Here is a 22372-nt window from a genome sequence, read left to right on the forward strand (position 1 = left end):
GATCCATGGGTGGGCTGGTCTATGGAACGAGCACTTGCACTCTCCATGTGGTCTCAGTCCCCTTCAGGGATGGAATCGAGAGATTCTGTAGTAACTTCTCGCACCTGCAGGTGACACACTGGGTGGATTATCTGGGGCCCGACCTCTTTATCTCTTCTACTGGACAATTCCGCAAAACTTACAATCTCATTGCGGAGATGCCTGCAGGAGCCCTTGCGCTCGGACACATGGTGAGCACAACATCGCAGGGTGCAATTATCCACTGGCAAATGCCAGGGCCATAAAGCATGGAAGATTCTGGAGTTGAACAGGTCAAAATTAGAATAGGCTGTGGATTCTGATTTTAAATATTGTTGTACATCGAAACAAAAGTGCGAGTTAATGCAGAAGATTTCGATGGTTCGCTGGAAAGGCAATCAGTGGGACATGTGCACATGATGAACTTGTAAATGACTCTCCACGTAGCCATGTCGAACTTCATGATCATTTGAGTGCGATTTTCGCCGTTGAAACATTCTTAGTGAGTGGAAGGCTCGGCCCGTACTAGCCTGCCGGAATGGCCCGGCACTTTGTGTCCGGATTTCGCTCTTACATTCGTTTTTCTCTTCCACGACATCGAGTTCGTCGTACCTACAGTCTTTCTTTATCCCCACACACTACTCTCTGTAATTGAACATTCTTATGGTATGCCGTGTCAATGCATATTTCTGTTTGAATCCAAGAGTCATTCGACATGATCGAATTCGTAAGTATCCCGCCTTCCCGAGCGGTTCCACCTTCCCACCCTGAGCTAACACTCGGTCTAGCCCAACCTGATAGATCGGATCATGTCAGCGACTCTCGAGCCAGACGAAGTTGGAATGCACATCGTCGTGCTTAGTATCGGAACCGGCCGCTCTAGCAAAGAATTCAAGAAAGCCCACAAACTTTCCAAATTCCGAGAACGCACTTCCCCTTTTCAAATTTCAGGGGCTAGAAAATATTTCACTTCTACTCTCCAGCACGCATATGGTACCAATACTTAGGATCAAAGTTACGACTTGAGGTGACCGCTCAGACTTACCATCGCTGGCTGAAGGAAGATGGACTCATATAGCTATATCATATCACCACACCCTCCGGAGTGTGCGGATAAAAACAGACCTATCGCCCAGACTTGGCTAAAATTTCGTCATATTATCGCAGACCGTAAGTATCAGTACTTGTCAGGAAAAGCTACTTATCATACAGGGCAGTATCAATCATAACACAGCACCCAAGCTCCTCAACTTTATTTCATGAACCACCCGAGGCTGCGGCATTTCCCGAGGCCTCTTCTTGGTCCTTTCTGAGTTTCTCGACGTAGATGAACGTCATGATGATGATATCCATCATATGAGCCACTTCAGGTGATACTTCCAGCATGGTTTCACGTTTCCTTCCTATGATTCCGAGAGTTGCTCTATGAAAGCGAGCGACTTCCGTTCGAGACGCATCGTCCCGTGAGAGCTAAAATCCAACTCCTCATGTGAGAAACAGAGCATCTGCATTAATGGAGTGGAAGCGTACTCACAACTACCACTCTGGACTTGAGGTCCCAACAATAGGGACGGCTATCTGCTCCTATGAAGACGCGCTGCCTGCCAGAATTTTATTATGACGGCCCAGATTTCCTAGGACGCTGTGTACTCACCGACCCAATAGGCCTCTCTTCGGAATGAACTCCTTCGTCTCTATTTCAGTTCCACCATAACGAAATTTTGAGGAAGCAAAGGTGTGCCACTCGATCTCTCCCAAGACATCGAACTGGTCTTGCATATGATGCTGGTCGTCATTTGGCTTGATTTTCCAAATAGTCGTAGTACGGACGCCAAGTAGTTGGAATGGAGTCTCTGTTTTGTAAATAATCTGTCCTTGCTCGTTGGTGATAATAGTATTGCGAACGTGTTCAGTGGAGAGGGTGAGCTGCATTTAAAGTAGATGTGCATTGTGACTTGTTGTGTGGCTGTTAAATTTAGTCGAGTCTAACTTAACCTTATTTAAATGCCAGGGTAATTGGACGAGCGTGCTCTTTAGACTTTAGCAGACTCATTCCTCGGATCTCCTCTGCGGAGGGCTGTCCCTTTGCTACCACAGTGTAGCTGATGCCCTGTGCGTCGCGCAGCATGACGGTTGTGTCACCTCCTGTAGTGGAGTTAATGGTCTATGTCTAGCGAGACTCGGTGAGAACGGTCCCTTTGCCTCTTCTCGCTCAAATCACTTGTCTCGCTAGGTACGCCATCTATTGTCGATTCTCACTCGAATCACTCGTCTTGATAGCACGTTTATTTTGTTCACCCACCCTTCTTTATGTACCATCCAGTTGTACGATATGTACTTGGACCGAGTTTGGAGCTGTCTGGTCTCCTAATCCATCATGATGGGATCCCCCGCCCTCGCGGCGGGGTCCTTTTTTGCTGGCTAATTCCTCGTCGTCTGCGTCCCCACGAGACCTGAGCAAGGACAATTAGACATCCCAACCTAGCCGCGAAAGCCCCAGACTGGCCATAGGCTATAGAATTTGGCCCTGGAGTCTACGTGGACGTGGAATAGCCCGACAGTGGCCAGATCCCTGACTTTCACCTAGTCTGGTGGTCAATGGTCACCCCTGCTCATTCTGACTACAGCAGACACTTTTTCATGTAGATACTCAACGAACACTCTTACGACACTTCTTTGGACTGTAAATTTCAAATCCCGGACTGCAAACCTTACCCAAAGGACCGACAATCATTCACACGTAGAATTCGAAGGCGGAGTCGGGAACTGGCGCGTCAGCGGCGCTACGATGAGTCAGTTACGTCTTCAAGCTTCAAGTTCCGACGACGATAGATGTAGTCTAAGTCTATGGACGTGATTTCTTCCATCAGCTTGTTTTAATGTGTCTGCTCATTGAATATGCGAAGACACTAGCGGTGCAGCAACGATCAAGGAGCAATTGCTGTTCCGTCGGTTCTAGAGAACCTGAACGTTCGTTGCGACTGAAGAAGTTTCCGTGGACAGTGCGCGATTAACCTTACGAATTAACGTGTATTCTAATCAAAAGAATGGGAAAGTAAGTAAAGCATGATACTACATGGAGTCTAGGCTGCGGTACAACAACGATGACAGCAAAAGATACCCTATATGTGCACCATCTGAGAACGGACAACTCAGATGGTGATTCCAGTAAGAGGAGCATGCAAGAGATGCGACATTCAAAGCTCGGACCTGTGAACCCGTGTAATGAGGTCCATGTCATCACTACCACCGAAGGTCGTGTGATGACTCTCCAAGCTGAAGACGCGGGACCCAGATTGAGGACAGTCGGTCCCCTCAAAGCTCTCTGACTGCTGGAGTGGTGTAGGAGCATCGACATAAACTTGAAGAATGGAGGGTTGCGCGGGAGGGTCGGGGAAATCGGAGAGGGTGGACATGCGTGAGTACTCAGACCCGCTGGTCATGTAGCTCGATCGCATGGTATCTGAAGAGGGAGGCGGCGATTGGATGAACGAGATGGGACTGACCAGGTCAGCTTCTTCGGCGGCGTCGTGGATCGAGGCGTATGCAGAGCTTCTACGAGAGCTCTGGTGAATGGTGGATTTTCCTGCAACGTCAACAACATCTTGCCGGATGCGGTGACCTGTGAGAGACGTTTGTTAGCTACTGATTGAATCCGACAGAGTGTCGCGTACCAAAAGTGTCATTCTCTTGTGAGGCGATCAGAGGAGAAGATGCTCGAGAGGATTCGATATCTTCTGGAACACTCGCTTCAAAGGGTGCTTCGTAAAGTTGTACTGGCGACTCGGTAACAGCGCAGGGATCGACCTGCACCGGTGAAGGAGTCCTCGACATGTCCATGAAAACATACGTTTGAGATAGTTCATCCGATCGTTGATCCCCTGGCCCGCCTGACCTCTGCCCATGGGAGAGATCCGAGGCCGCCACATGCAGTTCTCCAATCTCGCTCATGCTGCGCATGAGGTTGGTGAGTGCGCTTCCAGAATAAGAGCTATGAATATCCGACGGTATACCCCTGCTGGTTTCGCTTGCATCCTGATGTTTTACGCTAGATTTTCCACTGGACGGCCTGCTCTGGGGAGGCCTGTAGAACAAATCTTGAAATTCGTCCAGATCATCATTATCCAAACCTGAAATAACAAGATGTGCGGATGTGATGTTGGTCGTAGTACGGAGGGCACCAGGAGAGTGGGTGGCGTCCCTGCCTTCGATTGCTGTCACGGATATCAGACTCGGAGGACGAGTAGAAACGACCACAGAGTCAGAACCGGATATCCGGTATCGACTAATATTGGAGGCCATGGGCGCGGGTGTCGAGTCTTTGGCCTTCCCCTTGTCTACGATTCGACTCAGAGTATCCTGCTGGCACGGGATGATAGTTCCGAAAGATTGATCCTCGGAGTCAGTTTCCTGCTCGTCTCGCAATGGCGCAGCGAACACAAGAGCCTCACCAACGCCATACTTCTCGAAGTCAGGACTACTGATGGATATGTGGTTACCAGATGGGAAACCATTATCTTCATGCACAGCGCTTGGCGGGACCGGAAGCGTAGGAAGGACAGAGTTACTAGGCTGCCGTGCATGCGAGTTTACCGGCTCGCTTAATGGAGCAGCGTAAGGATGTGAGATTACACCCGGCTGCATTGCCCGCGGTGGGAGCCTGTGACGCATGCTGACGTCGGTTGTAGCAGTATTCGAAGGGAGTTGGGGGTCGTAGGCTGATGGATGTGGCCCAGCATAATCAGATACTTTAAGGTCATGCTGTAGGCCATGCTCAGAGGATGGATTAGGATAACGTGTATATATGGCACCGGTGGCATATGGATGGCTAGGCATGCTTGGGAGTTCGCGATCAAGACAGAAGCGATCGTCGGAAGGAGGGGGAGATGAAAGTGCGATACCGACTGCTTCCCCACTTGGTGTAGTCGGGGCTGGAGAAACCCCTATGACGATGACGCCTCCCTCGTCGACTTCGTTGTGCGAAGAATTCGCAGGGTTACTCAAATGTATGACTTTGGTTTCCTCCGTCATAGGTTCCAGGGCTGGTTTCTTGTTCTCAACAGGGGTGCCTAGCAAATCACTAAGATCTCCACAAGGTGCGCATGCTTTAAGCAGGGCAGTTTTTCCCCAGGAGTCATTGCGGGCATGCCGAGTGCTTTGAGGTTGAGGATCCGTGAGCGACCTTTGCGAATTGGATTTACCAAGGGAGTGTGAGTGTGAGCGTGTGAATGAGTATGAACTAGAGCGCCCGCGAGAATTCGAACTAGCAGTGTGTGAATGGGAATGAGATCGAGAATGCGAAGTTCTTGCAACGTTAACAGCAGGGGCAATACTCTGACTTCCGAGGAGCGTTCGTGCAGCCAGATATTCTAGGGTCGTACTGCCCTCCGGCTTGTGCCCATGACTCCGTGACAATGACCTGGCACGAGCGCGGGAGAGGGAGCGGGTCTGGCTGTTCCCGAACGAGTGTGAGGCCTGGTGTTGCCACTGCCTTCGTTGTTCTTCTAGAACCTCGCCTTCTTCAAGAACTCTGCAGGAGTGCTTGGTTATTGGTTAGCTACCTATATAAATTGTAGCTTACTGGGTTAACGATGGCACAGGGGTTGACGGACGGAGTTCTTGTTGCGCGGTCGATGCGCCCGGTACAGATTCTGGCTCCCCGAGGTTTATGCCCTCAATTGGGTCTGGGCGCCGTTGCATGGGCGCAGTACGAGGTCTACTAGAAATAGAGGGGCCAGACAGGACATCAACAGCCGATCTAGATTTCAACAAAGTATGGTGTTCCTTCAGTGTATCAGTTGTAACCAACGACATCTGTGGTCTCCCGCCAAGTAGAGCAGGACTGAGGCGCGGGGTGGCACCCTCAGCGACAGGCGTGATTGGCGGACTGAGGATTCGTCCACTGCTTCCTCCATGTGGCTCATGTACGTGCTTGACTTTTAGGCGTGGACGTGGAAAGAACAGTGCGTTGCACCATGTCTCAGGGGACAGCCAGCGTTCCACGCCTGATACCGGCGGCGTTGATTTTGTGTTCTGTTGCGAAGGCTGCTTGTCGCGTGATGTAGCAAAAAGATTCGGGGTGGAGACAGAGGGCTTGAGTGGTGACTTCAAGGGACGTGCATTTTTAACCAATGTGGCAGCACGATCACTGCGAGGGTCGATCGCATAGCTGAGTGCCCGATTACGCCGAGTGGGATTATTGTGCGAAAAATGAGTACTTTGTGAGCCCGAATCCAGTTGTTGACCTCCTTGACGAGATTGTTGAGAAGTTTCGGGTCGAAGAGCAGACACAGAAACAGAGGGGGATGTATTTGCATATGGATGAGCCATAAACATAGTTGGAGAGTCATGGTCTGTGGTCGGGAATGAAGGAAACAAATCATGGTCAGGTTTTCCATGCAAGTCGACGTGCCGGGCGGAATGTTGGTTGGATGGAGAGGGATCTACAACGTCAACCCGTGGCGGGTAATGGAGGATGTGAGTTCTGCGGGATGGCCGTGGCAATGTGACATAAGGTGAGTCAAAGTGATTGCCAGCGTTGAGATTAGAACCTGAAGGTTTCGCAAAATTAACGTTTTCTTGGAGTGTACTATGTTGAACAGAATTGGGAAGCCATGTTCCCGGCATGTTAGTCCGAATAGGGGATACAGGTGTACTGGTTGATTGTCTTTTTGACTTTTTCCTAGACCCGAACCCGAAGAACCGACCCATTTTTTTCTGAGGGGACGACATTGTAATACGCTGTATAGGCATTGGGGATTCGCCAACGCCAGCGCTAGCATCCATGGTGTGAGTGAGGATTTGCAAGGGTGCACTTGCCTGTCGCCGTCGAGGATGCGGCCGTATCGGGTCGATGACACTTGTTGAGCTCGTGGTACGCCTCGTGAAGTCAGAGCGAACTCGGGTTCTGGGGAACCCAGTTGATTGTGCACCTAGTCTTACTGGTTCGGCATCGTTCACGGACGTGTCCCGGTAGCGGTCCAGTAATTGAGAGTCTTCCAGAAATGCATTCACGTCATCCTGGCTAACGGAGTGTCTCATGGTATTTTGCTTAGCCATTGAGACGCTTTTGGGTGGTTCTAACGGGCCATTGTAGGGAATATACCAGTCTTCTTCAGGGTGTTCAGCATAGGGAGAACGTGATGAAGACCCTGTTTTGTGATTCGGAGAAAAACCAAGCCGGGGTAACATGGAGAACGGGATGCTGCTGGTAGTCTTTGCGCCCATCAAATTCGGAACGTGTGAGAACGAAGATTTCAAGTGTCGACCCTGCAGATTGCAAAACCACAAGTTCATGATGTTAAGGTGGGGAAATTGAGTGAATCGTGAACACACCACGTACGTTGTACCTGGTACTTGAAGAAATCAGCTCAAAGATGTCCCCGCACCAATTTTTTTGCGGCAAAAACAGAGCAAGATGTAGCCCAAGCCTCTCCGCGTGATACTTGATCATCAATAATGCATCAACACGGCCCCGGATAAGGAACGGGTGCAAGTACTGCCTCACCTATGATGAAGACAAGAAAGTAAGGATAAAGAGCGGAGTAACAGTCATGAATAGGTTATCAGAGTGTCTCCGTATGAGGCCAATGCCCTCACAGTGCCCACAGAGCCCGTGCTCAGCCGCAATGGTTAAATTTCAACAGTAATATTAATTGTGTTGAAATCACACCGGTAGTAGTAATATCAGTGTTACCCACGTGTGCACTCATCGATCATCACTTACTTAATTCGCTACGAATGATTTTCCCACGGTTGCCTTGATAGCTTGCTCGTTAGTTAGAACTCTAGCTCATAATGGCGGTCAACATGTGCACGAGCATTTACAAGGCATTCATAATTAATTTCATTCCACATCATCGTACTCATGATGGCAACATCAAACAGCATTTCTCACCAGGGAATGTACCGCCAACCGCGACATAAACTTGAAATAGAGATTCGGATGAGCGACGCTGGCTTCAGTTGACTCTCCGCAGGCCTCTATCTATAGCACAGTCACTGGGAATATTGGCGCCAAATGCTCGGCGTGCTCCCGGGACCTGAATCTAGCTTCATGGTTGGGGTTGTTGAACTGGAAAGGAATATTCCTGACAGCGCAAGTTCTGTTCCATGATTCGAAGCATGTCAGATAAGAACGACGAGAAAGAAAGGGAGCCGTGCACTTCATTGATGACATACCAGCACTCACTGGGATCCCATCATTCCACCGATTCTTGGTGATCTGTAAGTGGGTACCACCCGTTCCTCCCCAATTCACTAGGGTATTATTGACATATAGCCTCTCACACCACCATTTGGGAACGTTACGTTGTTGAGTTATCTGTAGCGTCTGTATACATGGACCTTAGGTTGAACGGGCTGATATATGTACGTGCGTATATGACCGAGGAATTGTTCATAACGAGTGCAGCTCACGGTACTGTAATATATGTCCTATGCGGCGCTGTCAGTATTCGTATCATAGCCAGAAAATCAGATATACTTATCATGAATCCATAGTAACCTGGTTTGTTAAACCACCGACTGGAGCTATTTAGACATAAACCTGTAGAGTTTTCAGAAACTTATCTCAGTCTCAGTCGACCCCAAGAAACCGTCTTGAAGGTGAGCGCTAGCGCCAGCCATGAGGGGGTGAGACTATAGCAGTTCATGGCAGCATGCGTCGAGTGCGTCTCGTCTAGTCCAAGATTAGGCTCGTGACAAGCTGGCTTATTTATAGCATACTACCAGGCAGGCTGCAGGCTGGACAGGGCCTCCAGGGCGAAGCTGGGAGTTTGAAATTTAGTGCCACGGTGTCGATCGTGTCGGCAACTTTTACGTGTCTACTATGTTAACCTCCGACCGTGAATTTTATCAACTACGCTCCTATGTCTCATGATCAGTCACAGTATTGATAAGTACCACATGAGTGCATCTAAAAGTCGCAATGAAGCCCAGGCCATAGGGAGTGCAGTGAATTGAACGGCGCCCAATCGGAGTAAGAGAAACGTGATGTATGTGTGAATGAGATACTACTACCGCTCATCCCATTTAAGAAGACACTCATCAAGGAGTGTACGTAGTAAATGTATGTTCACTTTTACAAAAATTTATCAGCCGGAAGAGAAAACCAGATACGAGGAAAAAAAACTCACGTATAAGCGAATCCAACGCGATCGCTATCCGTGTCGAAAACCTGCAATTCAATTAATACCTGGACTACATAGTCACCTCGCGGTTCGACAACTCACAGCATAGTACTTCTCCATGAACTTCTGCCCGATGATGAAGTCTAGCCCTTCGCCGCTGTTAGTCCCTAAGTATGAGACAAGACCGTACTGCGTGTTTGCTGACAAGCCCCATGCGGTGTTCTGGTCAATCGGAATGAGTTGCGCTGCAGCATCCAGACTGAAGACGGTGCCGCCGATAGTAAAGTTCAATGGTTCGATTTTCGAGACGGAGCTTTCAGGGACGGTCATGAGGCCCGTGCTCTCATCGAGCTTGGCACCAGGGATGGCACGCAAGTAGGACTCGAAGAAGTTATCAGCGAGCAGGATCACTAGAAATGTGTCAGAAAGTATGCATGTGGATGGGTAATAAAGCCCTACGGGTGGTGCCAGTATCGACGATTCCGGCGGTTGACGTTGGGATAACGGTCGTTGTGGAGCCGTACGTTGCATCGGTGACATTGACGCCCCAGTAGTAGCCAGCAGGGTAAGTTGCGGTGACCGGCGTGTAAGTGATTTCGCCGGTGTACTGGATAAAATTCAGAACTATTGTTTGAGACATATTTTGGGGGCTCACCAAAGACGAATCAATGCCTCCATAAGTGAGGGCTCCATCTGCGCGCAAATTAGATCACCTTCAATTATATCATACGACCGCTCTTACTAGTGTCATTGTAACTCGTTGCAGGTGCGAAAGAGACACCTAATATTTCCTCTGTGATCAAACCCTGCGAGAGAGCGTTGTTCATGACAGTGGGAATCAGCTCGTCGGTACTTGGTGAGAGTGTGCCCTCAGTCAGAATGACGGGGCCCACTCCGACGATGCCATCGACGCCCTCGAAGTCGGCATAGGAAAGAGCATCACCGATGGACTGGTTCGTGATGACAAAACCTGGAGCGAGCGTCACCTGGTCGAGATCTGAAGGTCAAATTTTCAGATGTTACCGTTCCCGAGTAGCCCAAAGACCTACACTCCAAGCCAGAAAAGTAACCACTGCCGTAAGTGACGTTGACGTCCTCACCAGTGAAGATACTGGTCGAGGTCTGGACATACGTCTTCCCAGTTCTTAAGATAAAATGAGATTTGGCCTGAGGGAATAACCAATCAGGTCTTACCCGACAAAAGTATTGGAGCTACCAGTGTCAACAACCAAATTGTAGTATGTCGGAGGGCTGCCAACGCCAACACTGGTTGTGTACTGGACATATGCGAGGTTGGATGCAGGGACGGTCGTAGGACCGCCAGAAGCATAGTTCTTGAGGAATGCAGCACGTGTACGATCAGCATCAGGCAGTCCCGCAAGGTAGGAGCTAGGAGGCGCAAGCTTCGTCAGGGGAATTCTAAGGAAGCTTGAAGCCGATACAGAGGTCACAGTGGCGAGGAGAACTGCACGAAGCAGGACTGAGAACGACTGCATGTTGAAAAAAAGAGCGGGGACTTTGATAATGCACCACGAATGACCAAAGGAGGCTTATATGGGTTGAGGCAACCGATAACCACATAGTACTGACAGGACTCGCCTGAAGGAACACATGGAAGTTGAAAGTCTCCATATGAGTCGATATAAATAAACTGGAAGACATACGCAGAGCCAATGATAGCATGTGACATTTTCCAGCATATTCAGGTTTTGCTACTAAAGCACTGATATTTGAACAGAGTAAGCATAGGTAAGCATGCGATCAGCGATTCATGAGCATTAATAATGCGAGATTGTTCAGCTCCGTAGAGTAGTGACATGGTCGGACCTGTGGTACTATTCCCACCCATCGATCACACTCGTCTCCTGAGCAAGAAATACCATGCGTCATATGGCTGGAAGTTAAATAATAGGCACACGACTCACGAGTAGTCCGAGAGTCGGAGACCAATCAGGACTACTGAGCCATGAAGTCTAGAAGGTAGCAGACGTGCAAAAATATCCCGCAATTGAGTCCTCCTAGACATTTCTGGGTCGCTGTGCTCCCGAGCAACAGCAGGTGACGACTACAATTCCTGCTCAGCCTGACCAGGCAGCGATGGGCGCATTGAACAACGAATGCGTTGCCAATTGCTATTAATAAGACTACCAAACTTGTACCAAATAAAACCACATGTGCTCACGGCAGGCTTGCGGCAGGCGAACCTTAACACCCACACCGCGAGTTGTTTCCGAGGTATCCTCTGCCGGCAGCCAAGTATGGAGGAGTGCTTTGTAAAAACCATCCAGGATAATACTCACGTATAGAGGCCCACGGCGGACAGTTCGGCGATAGCACCATCAATCCTCTGTTGTCCGTACCGCTCGTTGTATGGTTATATGATATCAGAGCTTCAGTGGAACATCTTTTGGTCGGTCGGTGATAGTAATACTAAGTTCCCGAGAAAATAGCCACTCCTGATGGCAAGTTGCATTGACACGCAAGTCATTTACGGATCTTGCACTGGAGCCGTGTACGGCCTTACGCCGCTGATCAGATGTCTCCCACAAAGCTTGTGGAAACGGGATAACCCAAAGCCGGTAAGTTACACTCTGCCTTCAACGTTCGTATATTCACTGTTACAGGTCTTTCAAAGAGCCATGACTTCCGATGTGACTGTCGGTACCAAACTTTGCCATATCATCGGCCACCCATCTCTCTCTCCTTGTTTCCCAATCTGACGTCTCTTACCTGATGTGGGGCAAGCAATGAGACGTTCCAATATATCTAGTTGCTACCCCGAAATTGATGACACTCAATATCAATCCTCAGCCGTCAATCCATCCGAACAGTCCAAGATGTCTCTCTTGTCACGTATCCTAACGCAGTGCCCTTTTGTATCCGATTTCGTATTTTCTGCAAAATCAGGAGATACATCGAACGTGTTGCATCGCCGGTCTCATCTAAGATCAGTGAGCACCGGAGAAGTTTTTGAGGTAGCCATGCCACACTTGTCTAATTTGCCTTCACTCGGATTTTTACGCTTCGAATTATCTTCCACACCCATATCTGCGCAGTGCGGACACAGCCGAATCAAGTACTAAAGTAATATAAACCAGTCCCATAGGACCTAAATTGGCTGCGACAGTGACTAATGTTGGTGGCATTGACAGTGTTCGCCAGAGCCCCGAGATGTTCCAAGAATCCATTGATGAACTCAAGAGCCATCTGAAAGATAAGATCGCACCATTTGGCGTAGACATCAAGTGGGCGGCAGTGCTCGGAAGACAAATGTAGGTGCCCCTTCCTCCATCCACAGACAGATAAGTCTAACACAGGCCCTCATTAGTACGACTACACAGACAGTTAACGTGCTTTTGGACATCATTATAAACAGCGGGGCTGCACTTTTCGTTTCTGACTTCAATTTCCCGTCTGTCCAATGCTTGTGCGAACAGTACACCGGAGCGGGTGCTGATCTGCATCATTGACCGGTCGGCTAATCATAACACTCCGATTAGTGTTGCTACAACTATTACTCTTTCCCCCCACAATATTCGTAAGCTGGAGTTCGTCATCGTTCCAAACTGTAGTGTGCAGTCGGATGATGCCACCCTTTTGCAGATGGCCAAGGCGTGGTCCCTACCGGAAGAGTTATTCATCTTTACCTGTTCAAGACATCGTATCACCGCAAATACCTTCGCCTCACTGTATTATTGCCCATGTCTAGTCTGACATCGCGTTGCCATACATTGGTCTGCTGTAGACGAGACAATCCCCTGACGTTCTCCTCTCTGGATTTTCGTGCAATGCGTTGATTGTGGCACACTTTGGTAACTCAAGAGTTCGCCATCCTACAAAGATCGATGGTTTCAGTTTGGCTGTGGCACCTAATTTGATAGAAATCGCTGCATAAGAGATCTCTTTCTACAAGATGATCCAGCAGCCTATAGGAGCTCAGGTTCGTCCAGCGGTCGATTGAGTCTTTCTCCACGGAAAATCTCGGAAATGAAGATGTCGGAGGTCCACCTGATAACTACCATGACGGAGCTGTACAAGCGCCACAGGAGACCGTAAATGGGGAATCAGGCTGGTAGAGACATTAATGAGGATGAAGGGGATTCCGAGGAAGATAGCGGAAGTGAAGGCGAATTCATCTGACCAAATTTCATCAGCCTCATCGGAGGAATTAAATGATTCGAAACGTTCGCAGACGAAGTACTCAGTTTTCTTTGCGATGATTCGTCTTATCTTTTCCTTCTACCACGGTACCTCGAATTTGAAGTATCAATTGCAGCGCAATCATTTCTTTCAATTTATGGACTTCCATCGTCCTTCCGGCCGTTTTGGTTGCAAGATAGAACTCTCGTTTATCGCTTCCATCGATCTTTCGCTCCCCCATTCCCATTCTATGATTGCAATCCACTGTTAGGCACGCATTTGCCTGTACCCAAGCATCTCCAATACTTAGTCGGTTTGAAACTATGTTTAGTCACTGAGATCCCCACCTATCCCAGCATCTCGTCATCAAGCTAACTTGGTTCTTGCCCAACACCTGTCGTCATTAGGGCGCGCCTGAAATGTTGCTGCATCATTTGGTTGGTTGAAATTTGTAGTTGTGCTTCGCGTATTTGGACGAAGTTTCAGGCGAAGGCACCACTGACATATCGAGAATAATGAGCTGGGTTCAACTTGATCAATTAAAGGCGCAATCTTGATGCCTCCAGATCTAAATACACCGTGTCAAGAGTACCCAAGACCGCCCTGCGATTGCCATCACTTGGGGTGAGGTGAGACAACCTCTCAAGCTACTTCAGGCCATTCCCGTGCAATGATATTCTGTTGCTCTTCCTCCGTCTCCGCGAAGATGATGAGCTTCATCACACCTTGCGCTTCCTCGAAACTCTGGAACAACCGGTGCTTGATCTTGTTCATGATGCAGTATTCCATCAATTCGTTCTCTCCATTCGGCTTGTACTTGACGAACAGACAAGTCGCTCCCCGCGCTGCGGATAGGTCTGAGACGCCATCACCGAAGAAGAATACTATCGGGGCGGGTTGCATATTCCTGTATGGGGCAATCGCCTTCGACTTGTCATGTCCGAAGCCGCTAATTTATCATGCTCAGTCAAACGCGAAACAGCGATATGTGATGTTACCTCTCGGGATGACGGTATTGAATGTCCCAGCTCCCATCATCATAGGTTTTCACCTCGTTCGATATTATTTGAATACCGTCGAGGCTAGCGAGGTGCTTGTTTAGCACTGCACGGATGATAGGTTCCATACCACTGCGGAGGTATGAATTTACTGAGCACGGTGAAACGATATTTTTTGTACCTGGACACAATTACCACGGGTATATCAATCGTTCCGCAGAATTCGTAGAAACCCTTGAAAGTATCATCGACTTTGATGTCTGAAACAGTCTAGACATTAGCTCCGGACAACAAACGCCCATCCGGTGCGTGGACAAAACTTACTGTTCGCAACCGCATTTTTACAGAACTCGAATGTATGTTTCACCTTGCCTTCCTCCTTGCCATTCTCGACGACGCTCACGATCATCTTCCGGAAGGCATCCCTGGATGACGAAATCAATTCTGCAGCTTTGTTCATGCAATGTTTCGCACCGGAAGTTATCTTCGCCATTACGTATACGCTGATTGAGGGCAAAGCGATCTGTGCGCCCCATCCCAAAAGTGTCCGTCACAACTGAATTGTAGCACTTCAGTCAGAGCAAGGCACATAGTAAGTTCTCGACGCAACGAACAATCATTGGAATCCTGCGTGGTGATCGTGCCGTCCCTGTATGAGTAGAGCGAACCGCAGTCAGTGCTATCGCCGCGTAGATCTAGATCTAGCGTTTACGCACCAATCGCTGAGCACGATGAATTTCTTGCCGTAGTAGATGACTGGTTCACTAAGAGGTGATTCCTGCGACATTGCAGAACGGCGGGTTGTCTAGTATGTTCGGATATATATTGTCTAGCAAGATAGAAGGAATGAGTACTAATGAAAGATGGTGAAGCCGAGTCCGTGAGATATGGGGCGATAAGTGTCAGTGACAGGTGGTGGCGCAGGGTTAAGGTTGCACGTTGGTTAATACAAAGCGAGCGCCAAACATTATCTTATCTCTCAAACTCGCGTTAACGCTGTTCTGTGGCAACAATTTAAATTATGTAGATGCTAATAAATGCTTCTATACGGACATTGGGATACTGCTGAAATAAAGTAGATGGAACAACTAAGGACACAAACCTTGAAAAAAATACACATCTAAGCTGCACGGGTCTTGCCCTCTATATCGACTAAGAGGCTGTATCTATACTACCAGACGGTTGTCTATGATTTTAAAATAAAGTCGTGCGCTCTATCACGCGCACCTACCAGTCAATCTCAGAAGGGAAGAATTTAGCAATGAGGCCCTCGTAGTATGGGCGAAGTTTTTCAGTATCGCAGGGCTCGTCACTCTTTGAGTAGAGATCATAAGGGTTGAAGGCGCGAACGGCCTGAAGGGCTACGCGATCCTTCTCATTCATGAGGTGCGTGTAAGCTCCCTCACGGTGCCATCTAATTAGACATTGTAAAAATCCGGTGGACAGTGCAGACTGAGATAAGCTTACGGATAAAAACTGTGATACCTGATCATAGCAAGTCCTTCTGCAGGAAGCGAGCTCTGATCCTTAACGACACTGTAGAGATACTGCAAGAATTTTGATAAGCAGAAAAAATACAATATGTAGATAGAAACATACCTCGTCATGACCCCAAGACACCATAACATTATCAAGGCCGCAGTTAGGCTCATAAATTCCATGCTGCGTGGAATAAACAGCGTCGTGGAAGTCTGGGTTGCCGGCGAAGGTATCGGGGTATATGTTTTTATCGGAGAAGGCGCAGCCGACCACGAAGGTATCCTTGCGTAAAGAAGCATATCAGTCTGCATGTCGTCACGAGTACCAGATGAAGGAACCTACACCGACAACGTCCCACTGGCCTTCACTGCCAAATAGGTACAGCAGCTTACCAAGGTCGTGGATCAAACCGGTAACTTGCATCCATTCAGGCTTGCCGTCGCGTCGGATAGCCTCGGCAGTCTGGAGCAAATGCTCAATTTGCGAAAGTTCAGTCTAAATATATATTACAAATCAGCAAAGGAAAATCGCAAGCCAATAAATCACTGACATCTGGATCCGAGTCATCTACAAGCGTATTGAGCATTTCCATAGCTTGCCAGATACCCATGCGAGCGCGTTTCCGGCTTTTGAATTCCATGCGGGCCTTGATGTTGTAAGCTACAGTCTGTTTTTCTACATGGTAGCGTCAGTACCACGCTGTCAATTAGTAGATCGGATGTATGACACACCATGTTGCTCTTTGTAAAAATTCTTGACACGATCGCAGGCAGTCTCATACTGCCGGAAGTTCGTCTTGTCTTTGGTAGAATCAAACTCAGACTGAGAGTCCCAAATTTTGGCCTTGAGAACATTTACTGCAGAGAGACGGTAAGTCAAGTCACAAAGCGGTAGAACGACATGATGAACACATACCGTCATCTACTGCATCGGAAACAGCGTCGAGCTCATGTCCGGCATGTGTGCTAATAACAACAGCAGGCATGTCTAAGAGTAATAGCGAAATGAAGGTTTTGGGAGAGGAGCGGGAGGCTTAGTGGGAATGAGAGTCCTCGAGACAAAGCAGGCTGCCTTATATACGAATGCGACCATCGCAAGCACCAACAGAACCTGAAACTGCCCTGCACCGATTCACAGTCCGTGTTTCCACAAAATTGATGACGATAATTTGAAAGATTGACAACTTCCTTATTAGTATGTCGGTCGGTCCCTTTGCAAATTGGTGCCGCGGACCCTTCCCGCAAGCCCATGCCGACCCTTGCCGACCACGTGGCTCTTGCGTGGTTCCGATGTTGTCTCGGCTCACGGAAGAGTTGATCTGATCGACGACCAACGTTGTCTGCAGACAACAAGTACTGTGTAGTTGGTGGCCGAGTCATCGTGCTGAAGTTCCCGACAACGATACTGCCGTTGTCGGCCCATCTAATAACACGTTCTGAGTCCTGACTCCCCGTCAAGGTTTGCACAGGATCCGGAATTACTTAGTCTAACTCACTCTAACTCTCGTTCGCTTCCGTGATCCAATATTGAGTCGATGGCAACCTAACCTAACCTAATCTCACTTTCCGCTGGCGTGACAATCCGAGCAACCGCAAGAATAGTACAAGGCCAAGCTGACAGCTGAATTTTTTCTCTTGGTGCAGCCCTTACTCAGGTTCACATAATTCCTGAGCCCATCGGAATGCAACAACTTGGCGTTCCATAAAGCACGGTAAAAACCGGACAGACTCATGCCCTTATGGCAGAAAGTCAAGTTGCCGTCATGACTAGCGTGCACGTATCACACAGCTCCAGCTAATGATTTGTTAATTCACCTCAGCTTTGGCCATAAGGTATCCTTCGAGATTCTACTTTGCTGGCTGGGCGAATCAAGGAAATTAACCAGAATCTCCGAGTCTTGATCTGTTTGCGTCAGTCTAGAAATCTGCTCCAGCAGGTGTGGGTCTTTTCGCCAACTGTGACTCGTCAGGCCAACAATTGTCCCACGGACTCTAATACATTTATGGACACTGGATGTGGTCAGAACCTGCACGCGATAGTCCTAGTATGGATGATGAGACGAGTTTACGAGCTGAGCACCTCTCCTTCAGGTTACACTTAACCATCATGCCCGTGGTCCTTCTCTTTGTGCTGGCACATGCGCGATCAGAAGATACTATGTATCATCCATCGTCTTGACAAGTGATGAGCTGTCATTTCTATCCCGCGGACGACTGGCCATAACCTCAAGGAGCACTTTCAGGATTGCAGAGTGGTCGCACGCTTGTTTACAATGATAGCCCGCTAAAATCCTTGCTCCGATCCGAAAATTCTACCGCATCTGACATGTGTACCAGATCAACTGTATTGTCTGCCGGTTTGCCCCATGTGAATGGAGGCACTTCCTTACTCCTGGGCTGTGTCATTGCATATGTTTCGTTCCTGTCATTTATTTGCCAGTGCGTCGGCTAGTCAATGGTGTGAAAATGTATCTATGAATTACATGCAGCTCTACTGATGCAGACGGTTTCATGTCTGCCTCAGATACTACAGTCGTGCTCTCCAATTTACCTATGATCATTCATACACATCAATGAATGACTGCGCCTATCACTCACTTAGTTGGAACAGGCCAATTATCGAAGCCGAGGTCAATACCTGGATAGCGCATTTCAGTACCGTCATTTTCTCAGCTATTATCAACACTTACCCCAAGGAGGCATGATGAAACGCTTCTGCTTGCCCCCTGCGGCTACACCGTCAAGGATTTTAATGTCCTCTGGTGTCAGCACACTGTAGGCCTCTAGCGCGCCGGTCAAGTTAGACTCGATACGGGACGGTGTCACTGATTTAGGAAGGACAATGATATCCTTCGCCACTGCGATCAGACACGTCAACCATCATCATCTTGCACAGGGCGAATGATAAACATGAACGTACGCAGGTAGCCGAGAAGGACATCGGACGTGCTCTTGAGGCCATACTTCTTTGCGATCTCTGTGGCAGACTCATCGGTCAACAGTGGAGAGTTGGTCGAACCAAGGGGCGAATATGCTTGTGGAACAATTGTCTTCGACTTCAAGTACTCAAGAAGTTCGAGCTGAGGATTGTACAGATGAATTTCGAGCTATGTATTTCAATGGTCAGTTTTGAATGGTGACATTACGTCGAACACACCTGATTAACAGCCGGGATGATCTCAGCTGTGGGCAAAATCCTCTCGAGTACCGTCTGGGAGAAGTTTGATGCGCCGATCGCCTTGACTTTACCCTTCTTTACCATGGCTTCCATACCCTTCCAGGTGTCTATGAGGTCCCGGGATTCATCGATGTCACGGTTTCCGTTCGGGCGCATCGGCATGACAGGGTGATTCCCATTCGGGTTCATCGCGATAGGCCAGTGCACAAGGTAGACTGGTAGTTCATACTATCAGCGTCAGTCAAACAACCAGAGAAATGCCGATCCCACGGTCAAGATATGTTGTTCCCAGGTTTGACAGTGTCTGGTCGAGGCATTCTTCAACACGTCTATGGTATGTACCCCAAAGCTTGCTGGTGATCTATCAATACCCAGGTGAGCAGGGGTAACGAATCCGTGAGATATGTTATACGCACAAACACTTCCTCCCGCGGAACGCCCGATGCACGCAGGCCCTCACCGACTTCCTTTTCGTTCCCATACGCCCTTTAGTGTAAAGCGATCATTAGGATTATTTCACGATCAACCAATGTTTTCCTACCAAGCACAGTCAATGTGTCTATAGCCTGCCTTCAGCGCATGTTCGACAGCGCGAGCGACTTCATTGGGTTTCGATTGCCACGTTCCTGTTCAGCTTGTCAGTAAGTCATCAACCCTGAGCTGACTCGGAGTTCAAGAGCTCACCGAGCCCGATGGCAGGGATAGTCTGGCCGTTATTAAGGGTGGTGAAATGCGATGCCATAGGTAACTAGAGATGGTGTGAGGTTAACAACACGATGTTATCTCTCCATGCCAGCTCTAGACTATGATTTGCACGAGATCATCGCGTGAGATTTCATCAGAATCAGATGATCCCTGCCTCATCCTCCAGCCACAGACAATCGTTGTTCACGTGGTGCCCAGAGATAGCATATCTATGTGGGTTTGGGAGATGTTCTGCCAGGTCTCGGGCGCCATAAGTAATTGTGATATAGTACTTGTACAATGTGCATGGTAGTACAGTAAATTATCAGCGCAGGTAGCTCCGAATATCGTCTCGTGCGGCCCGACTGTCAGTGCGGACCGGCCGGTGCGAAGGCTGCAGACGTATGATCGATGGCCAAGCCGTTGTTGGTCGGATCCGAATACATAGACGAATGCTATATGATTCAACGGGCACTAAGGGTAGATCTGGAAGTCTAGGTCTTTTCATTTCTGGGCACCTCCATTTCGTCATTCTTTCTAAGTAGATGCTTTTGATACCCATAATCAGTGGCGGTGTGGTAAACTCGAGCGGCTAAGCCTGATATGATCAAGCTCAGTTTACTACTTCTCCGAGTCCACGCTCACATTAATATTGAAGATAGTCTCGGGATGCGACCGAAGAATCTTTTGAATGGTGGAGTTCATGGTACCCTGTTATCAGTCGGACCTTACTCGGTTCTTTCGAGTTTCTCCAAACCCTGCACAGACAAAGTCCGAACATCCTCACGTCATTCACAACGAAAAGACCCCAGGCTCTGCTCGACATGTTCGCTTCAGCTTAATGCTGCGATCATTATCGAGCGGTATATAACGGCCTCTAGATATCCTTGCTCCCCGCATATTTCGAATTCCCTTCCCTTACTATGTCGTCGGTTCGATCTTCCGAGTCTCTTCATCACATTTTTAAAGTCTAAATGTCCTCACCTTTTGCACGCTTGCTCCTCCATGACATCTGTTGTCATTGTCTTCCTCTCATCAGTGTCTTTCCCTCAACTTCGTACCGTTCCCAAACCGTTCCCATATGTACCACTCTCATTACTAACATGGTAGTTGGTCTTCGGATGTCGTGTCATTTGTATCCTAGTGTGTAGTAATGAATATATTTTCAAGTGGACTCCTTGAAAACGTGAAGCTTGTAAAATGGGTCAAAATGTCTTGTTGTAGGGAGGGGGAGTCATTATGGACAAGCAAAAAGATGCGTTAGTTTAAACCGAACGCATAACCCTTTGTGAGGCCGGCTCATGGCTGTAAAATGGGTCAGAATGTCTTGTTGTGGGTTGGGCTGATTGAGGTTCGAGTGGCGCCCAAGCATGGTTGAAACAACGAGGCTGTATTATATTGTGCATAATCTAAGTACTCACCCACGAAGTGCACCATCAAGAGCACTGAACTGCGAGATGGGAACATGGGTGAGGCGGAGTGGAGTAACTCGGTGTGCAGTGATATAAGTGTGTGCAGTATGCTGCGCCGGCCATAGACACGGCTCCGGTACTCCTCTTATGTCTGGGCGAAGGGCATTGGCAGGTGTGCAGGATGGTACTGGTGTGATTCTTTGGGGCGCTGGTTGCTGCAGTGCATCCTGGTGTCCATTGTCTGCGCCGGGTCGTACCACTAGATTTTGCGTGACGTGGCGGCGCTATGATAGAGCTCAGCGGCCATTGTTGTTAAAAATTGAATGGTGAGAGTGAAGATGCATACATACCTTGACGAGTGACACTTCTCGATGCACGGTAACATGAGTGGAATCACGATCACGAGTGCCAATGCCCAATGACACATGAACATCAATGCTCTGCGCTGCTCGGTCGTCAAAGGCTCGTCCTCCTAGAAGTGTCAAGTTCACGCCGTCACGGTTAATATTGCGGTGAGCCCGCTCATTGCCGTTCGTGGTAGCTGGACGCGCGCGCGTAATATCTTCAGTATACCGCTTGATAATAATCGCAGCATTAAACTGAAGCGAGCATGTCGAGGAGAGCCTGGGGTCTTCTCGTTGTGAATGACGTGAGGATGTCCGGACTTTGTCTGTGCAGGGTTTGGAGAAACTCGAAAGAACCGAGTAAGATCCGACTGATAACAGGGTACCAGAAACCGGAATGGTGCCACCCATGTACTTATCGTCGATATCTTCCCGGCTGGTAGTACCATTCACGTGATCATTTAGCCTGAGTGTGTTGCATATGAAGCTGCGGCCTAGTATGAGTTTTTGAAATACTTGACCTCGCCGCGAACTTCTGCATCCAAATGCGATCAAGCGCGCGGAAGTATCACGCCTAATTTGGATGCAAAGTCCGCAGCGAGGCCGAGTTTTTCTAAACTCAAACTGCAGTTATGCAACACACCGTAATACTGCTTTTGCTTCCCTGAGATTCCATCTCGGCGAGTGTTTGTCTCGTGCACGCGTGAGTCATATGCATGACCTTACGTGCCAGCCTAACTCTGCCTAGCACCTACTACGTGACGGTCCAACAAGTTACGGAGAATCGTCGGAGATCGATGCATAACAAGTTGAACACACATGCAGAAGGAAGATTCAGCTGGGTACGATCATTTGATATTGTTCAATCGCTTCTTAATCCTTGCAAAGTTTCAAGCCATCGATAAGCATTCTGAACTCAATCGAGTCAATTCAGCGGCGCTTCCGAGAACGTTGTCAACGGCCGAGTCACCCAATTTGAAGCTTGCTTC

At 48.6% G+C, this 22372-nt stretch overlaps 8 protein-coding genes across 8 annotated transcripts; 1 reads left to right on the forward strand and 7 right to left on the reverse strand.

Annotated features, from left to right (window-relative positions):
- Positions 1-1275: 1275 nt before the first annotated feature.
- Positions 1276-1950, reverse strand: DFJ58DRAFT_667118 (uncharacterized protein; the record flags this gene model as incomplete). Its single annotated transcript, XM_041382602.1, has 3 exons — positions 1276-1488; positions 1553-1619; positions 1673-1950. The coding sequence occupies 3 exons, from the start codon at positions 1948-1950 to the stop codon at positions 1276-1278; spliced, it is 558 nt and encodes a 185-aa protein (XP_041239077.1).
- Positions 1951-3215: 1265 nt separating this feature from the next.
- DFJ58DRAFT_667090 (uncharacterized protein) lies at positions 3216-4854 on the reverse strand (the record flags this gene model as incomplete). Its single annotated transcript, XM_041382600.1, has 2 exons — positions 3216-3640; positions 3693-4854. The coding sequence occupies 2 exons, from the start codon at positions 4852-4854 to the stop codon at positions 3216-3218; spliced, it is 1587 nt and encodes a 528-aa protein (XP_041239078.1).
- Positions 4855-9074: 4220 nt separating this feature from the next.
- On the reverse strand, positions 9075-11292 carry DFJ58DRAFT_810419 (acid protease). The gene is made up of 9 exons (XM_041391411.1): positions 11075-11292; positions 10749-11014; positions 10344-10698; positions 10199-10293; positions 9892-10146; positions 9805-9842; positions 9609-9756; positions 9252-9559; positions 9075-9196 (listed from the first exon to the last, which is right to left on the reverse strand). The coding sequence occupies exons 2-9, from the start codon at positions 10837-10839 to the stop codon at positions 9152-9154; spliced, it is 1335 nt and encodes a 444-aa protein (XP_041239079.1). The 5' UTR covers positions 10840-11014; positions 11075-11292; the 3' UTR covers positions 9075-9151.
- A 447-nt stretch (positions 11293-11739) lies between these two features.
- On the forward strand, positions 11740-12989 carry DFJ58DRAFT_91305 (uncharacterized protein). Its single transcript, XM_041395298.1, has 5 exons — positions 11740-12096; positions 12159-12233; positions 12302-12421; positions 12478-12697; positions 12753-12989. Exons 1-4 carry the CDS (start codon positions 11897-11899, stop codon positions 12617-12619), a joined length of 537 nt encoding a protein of 178 aa, XP_041239080.1. The 5' UTR covers positions 11740-11896; the 3' UTR covers positions 12620-12697; positions 12753-12989.
- Positions 12990-13806: 817 nt separating this feature from the next.
- DFJ58DRAFT_907877 (HAD-like domain-containing protein) lies at positions 13807-15230 on the reverse strand. Its single transcript, XM_041395077.1, has 7 exons — positions 15004-15230; positions 14902-14936; positions 14762-14843; positions 14612-14712; positions 14469-14547; positions 14288-14419; positions 13807-14238 (listed from the first exon to the last, which is right to left on the reverse strand). Exons 1-7 carry the CDS (start codon positions 15072-15074, stop codon positions 13932-13934), a joined length of 807 nt encoding a protein of 268 aa, XP_041239081.1. The 5' UTR covers positions 15075-15230; the 3' UTR covers positions 13807-13931.
- Positions 15231-15286: 56 nt separating this feature from the next.
- On the reverse strand, positions 15287-16929 carry DFJ58DRAFT_810429 (inositol oxygenase). The gene is made up of 7 exons (XM_041391412.1): positions 16682-16929; positions 16498-16623; positions 16317-16441; positions 16109-16261; positions 15887-16048; positions 15755-15834; positions 15287-15701 (listed from the first exon to the last, which is right to left on the reverse strand). Exons 1-7 carry the CDS (start codon positions 16749-16751, stop codon positions 15515-15517), a joined length of 903 nt encoding a protein of 300 aa, XP_041239082.1. The 5' UTR covers positions 16752-16929; the 3' UTR covers positions 15287-15514.
- A 1246-nt stretch (positions 16930-18175) lies between these two features.
- Positions 18176-19926, reverse strand: DFJ58DRAFT_689170 (NADP-dependent oxidoreductase domain-containing protein). The gene is made up of 8 exons (XM_041383362.1): positions 19628-19926; positions 19485-19569; positions 19360-19429; positions 19214-19304; positions 18923-19158; positions 18686-18872; positions 18456-18623; positions 18176-18403 (listed from the first exon to the last, which is right to left on the reverse strand). The coding sequence occupies exons 1-8, from the start codon at positions 19683-19685 to the stop codon at positions 18360-18362; spliced, it is 939 nt and encodes a 312-aa protein (XP_041239083.1). The 5' UTR covers positions 19686-19926; the 3' UTR covers positions 18176-18359.
- Positions 19927-21036: 1110 nt separating this feature from the next.
- On the reverse strand, positions 21037-21897 carry DFJ58DRAFT_91415 (uncharacterized protein). The gene has a single exon (XM_041395366.1). The coding sequence runs from the start codon at positions 21792-21794 to the stop codon at positions 21336-21338; it is 459 nt and encodes a 152-aa protein (XP_041239084.1). The 5' UTR covers positions 21795-21897; the 3' UTR covers positions 21037-21335.
- Positions 21898-22372: the final 475 nt, after the last annotated feature.

Source organism: Suillus subalutaceus (assembly GCF_016647625.1).
Source record: "Suillus subalutaceus strain FC151 chromosome Unknown DFJ58scaffold_134, whole genome shotgun sequence".
NCBI classification, from domain to species: domain Eukaryota; kingdom Fungi; phylum Basidiomycota; class Agaricomycetes; order Boletales; family Suillaceae; genus Suillus; species Suillus subalutaceus.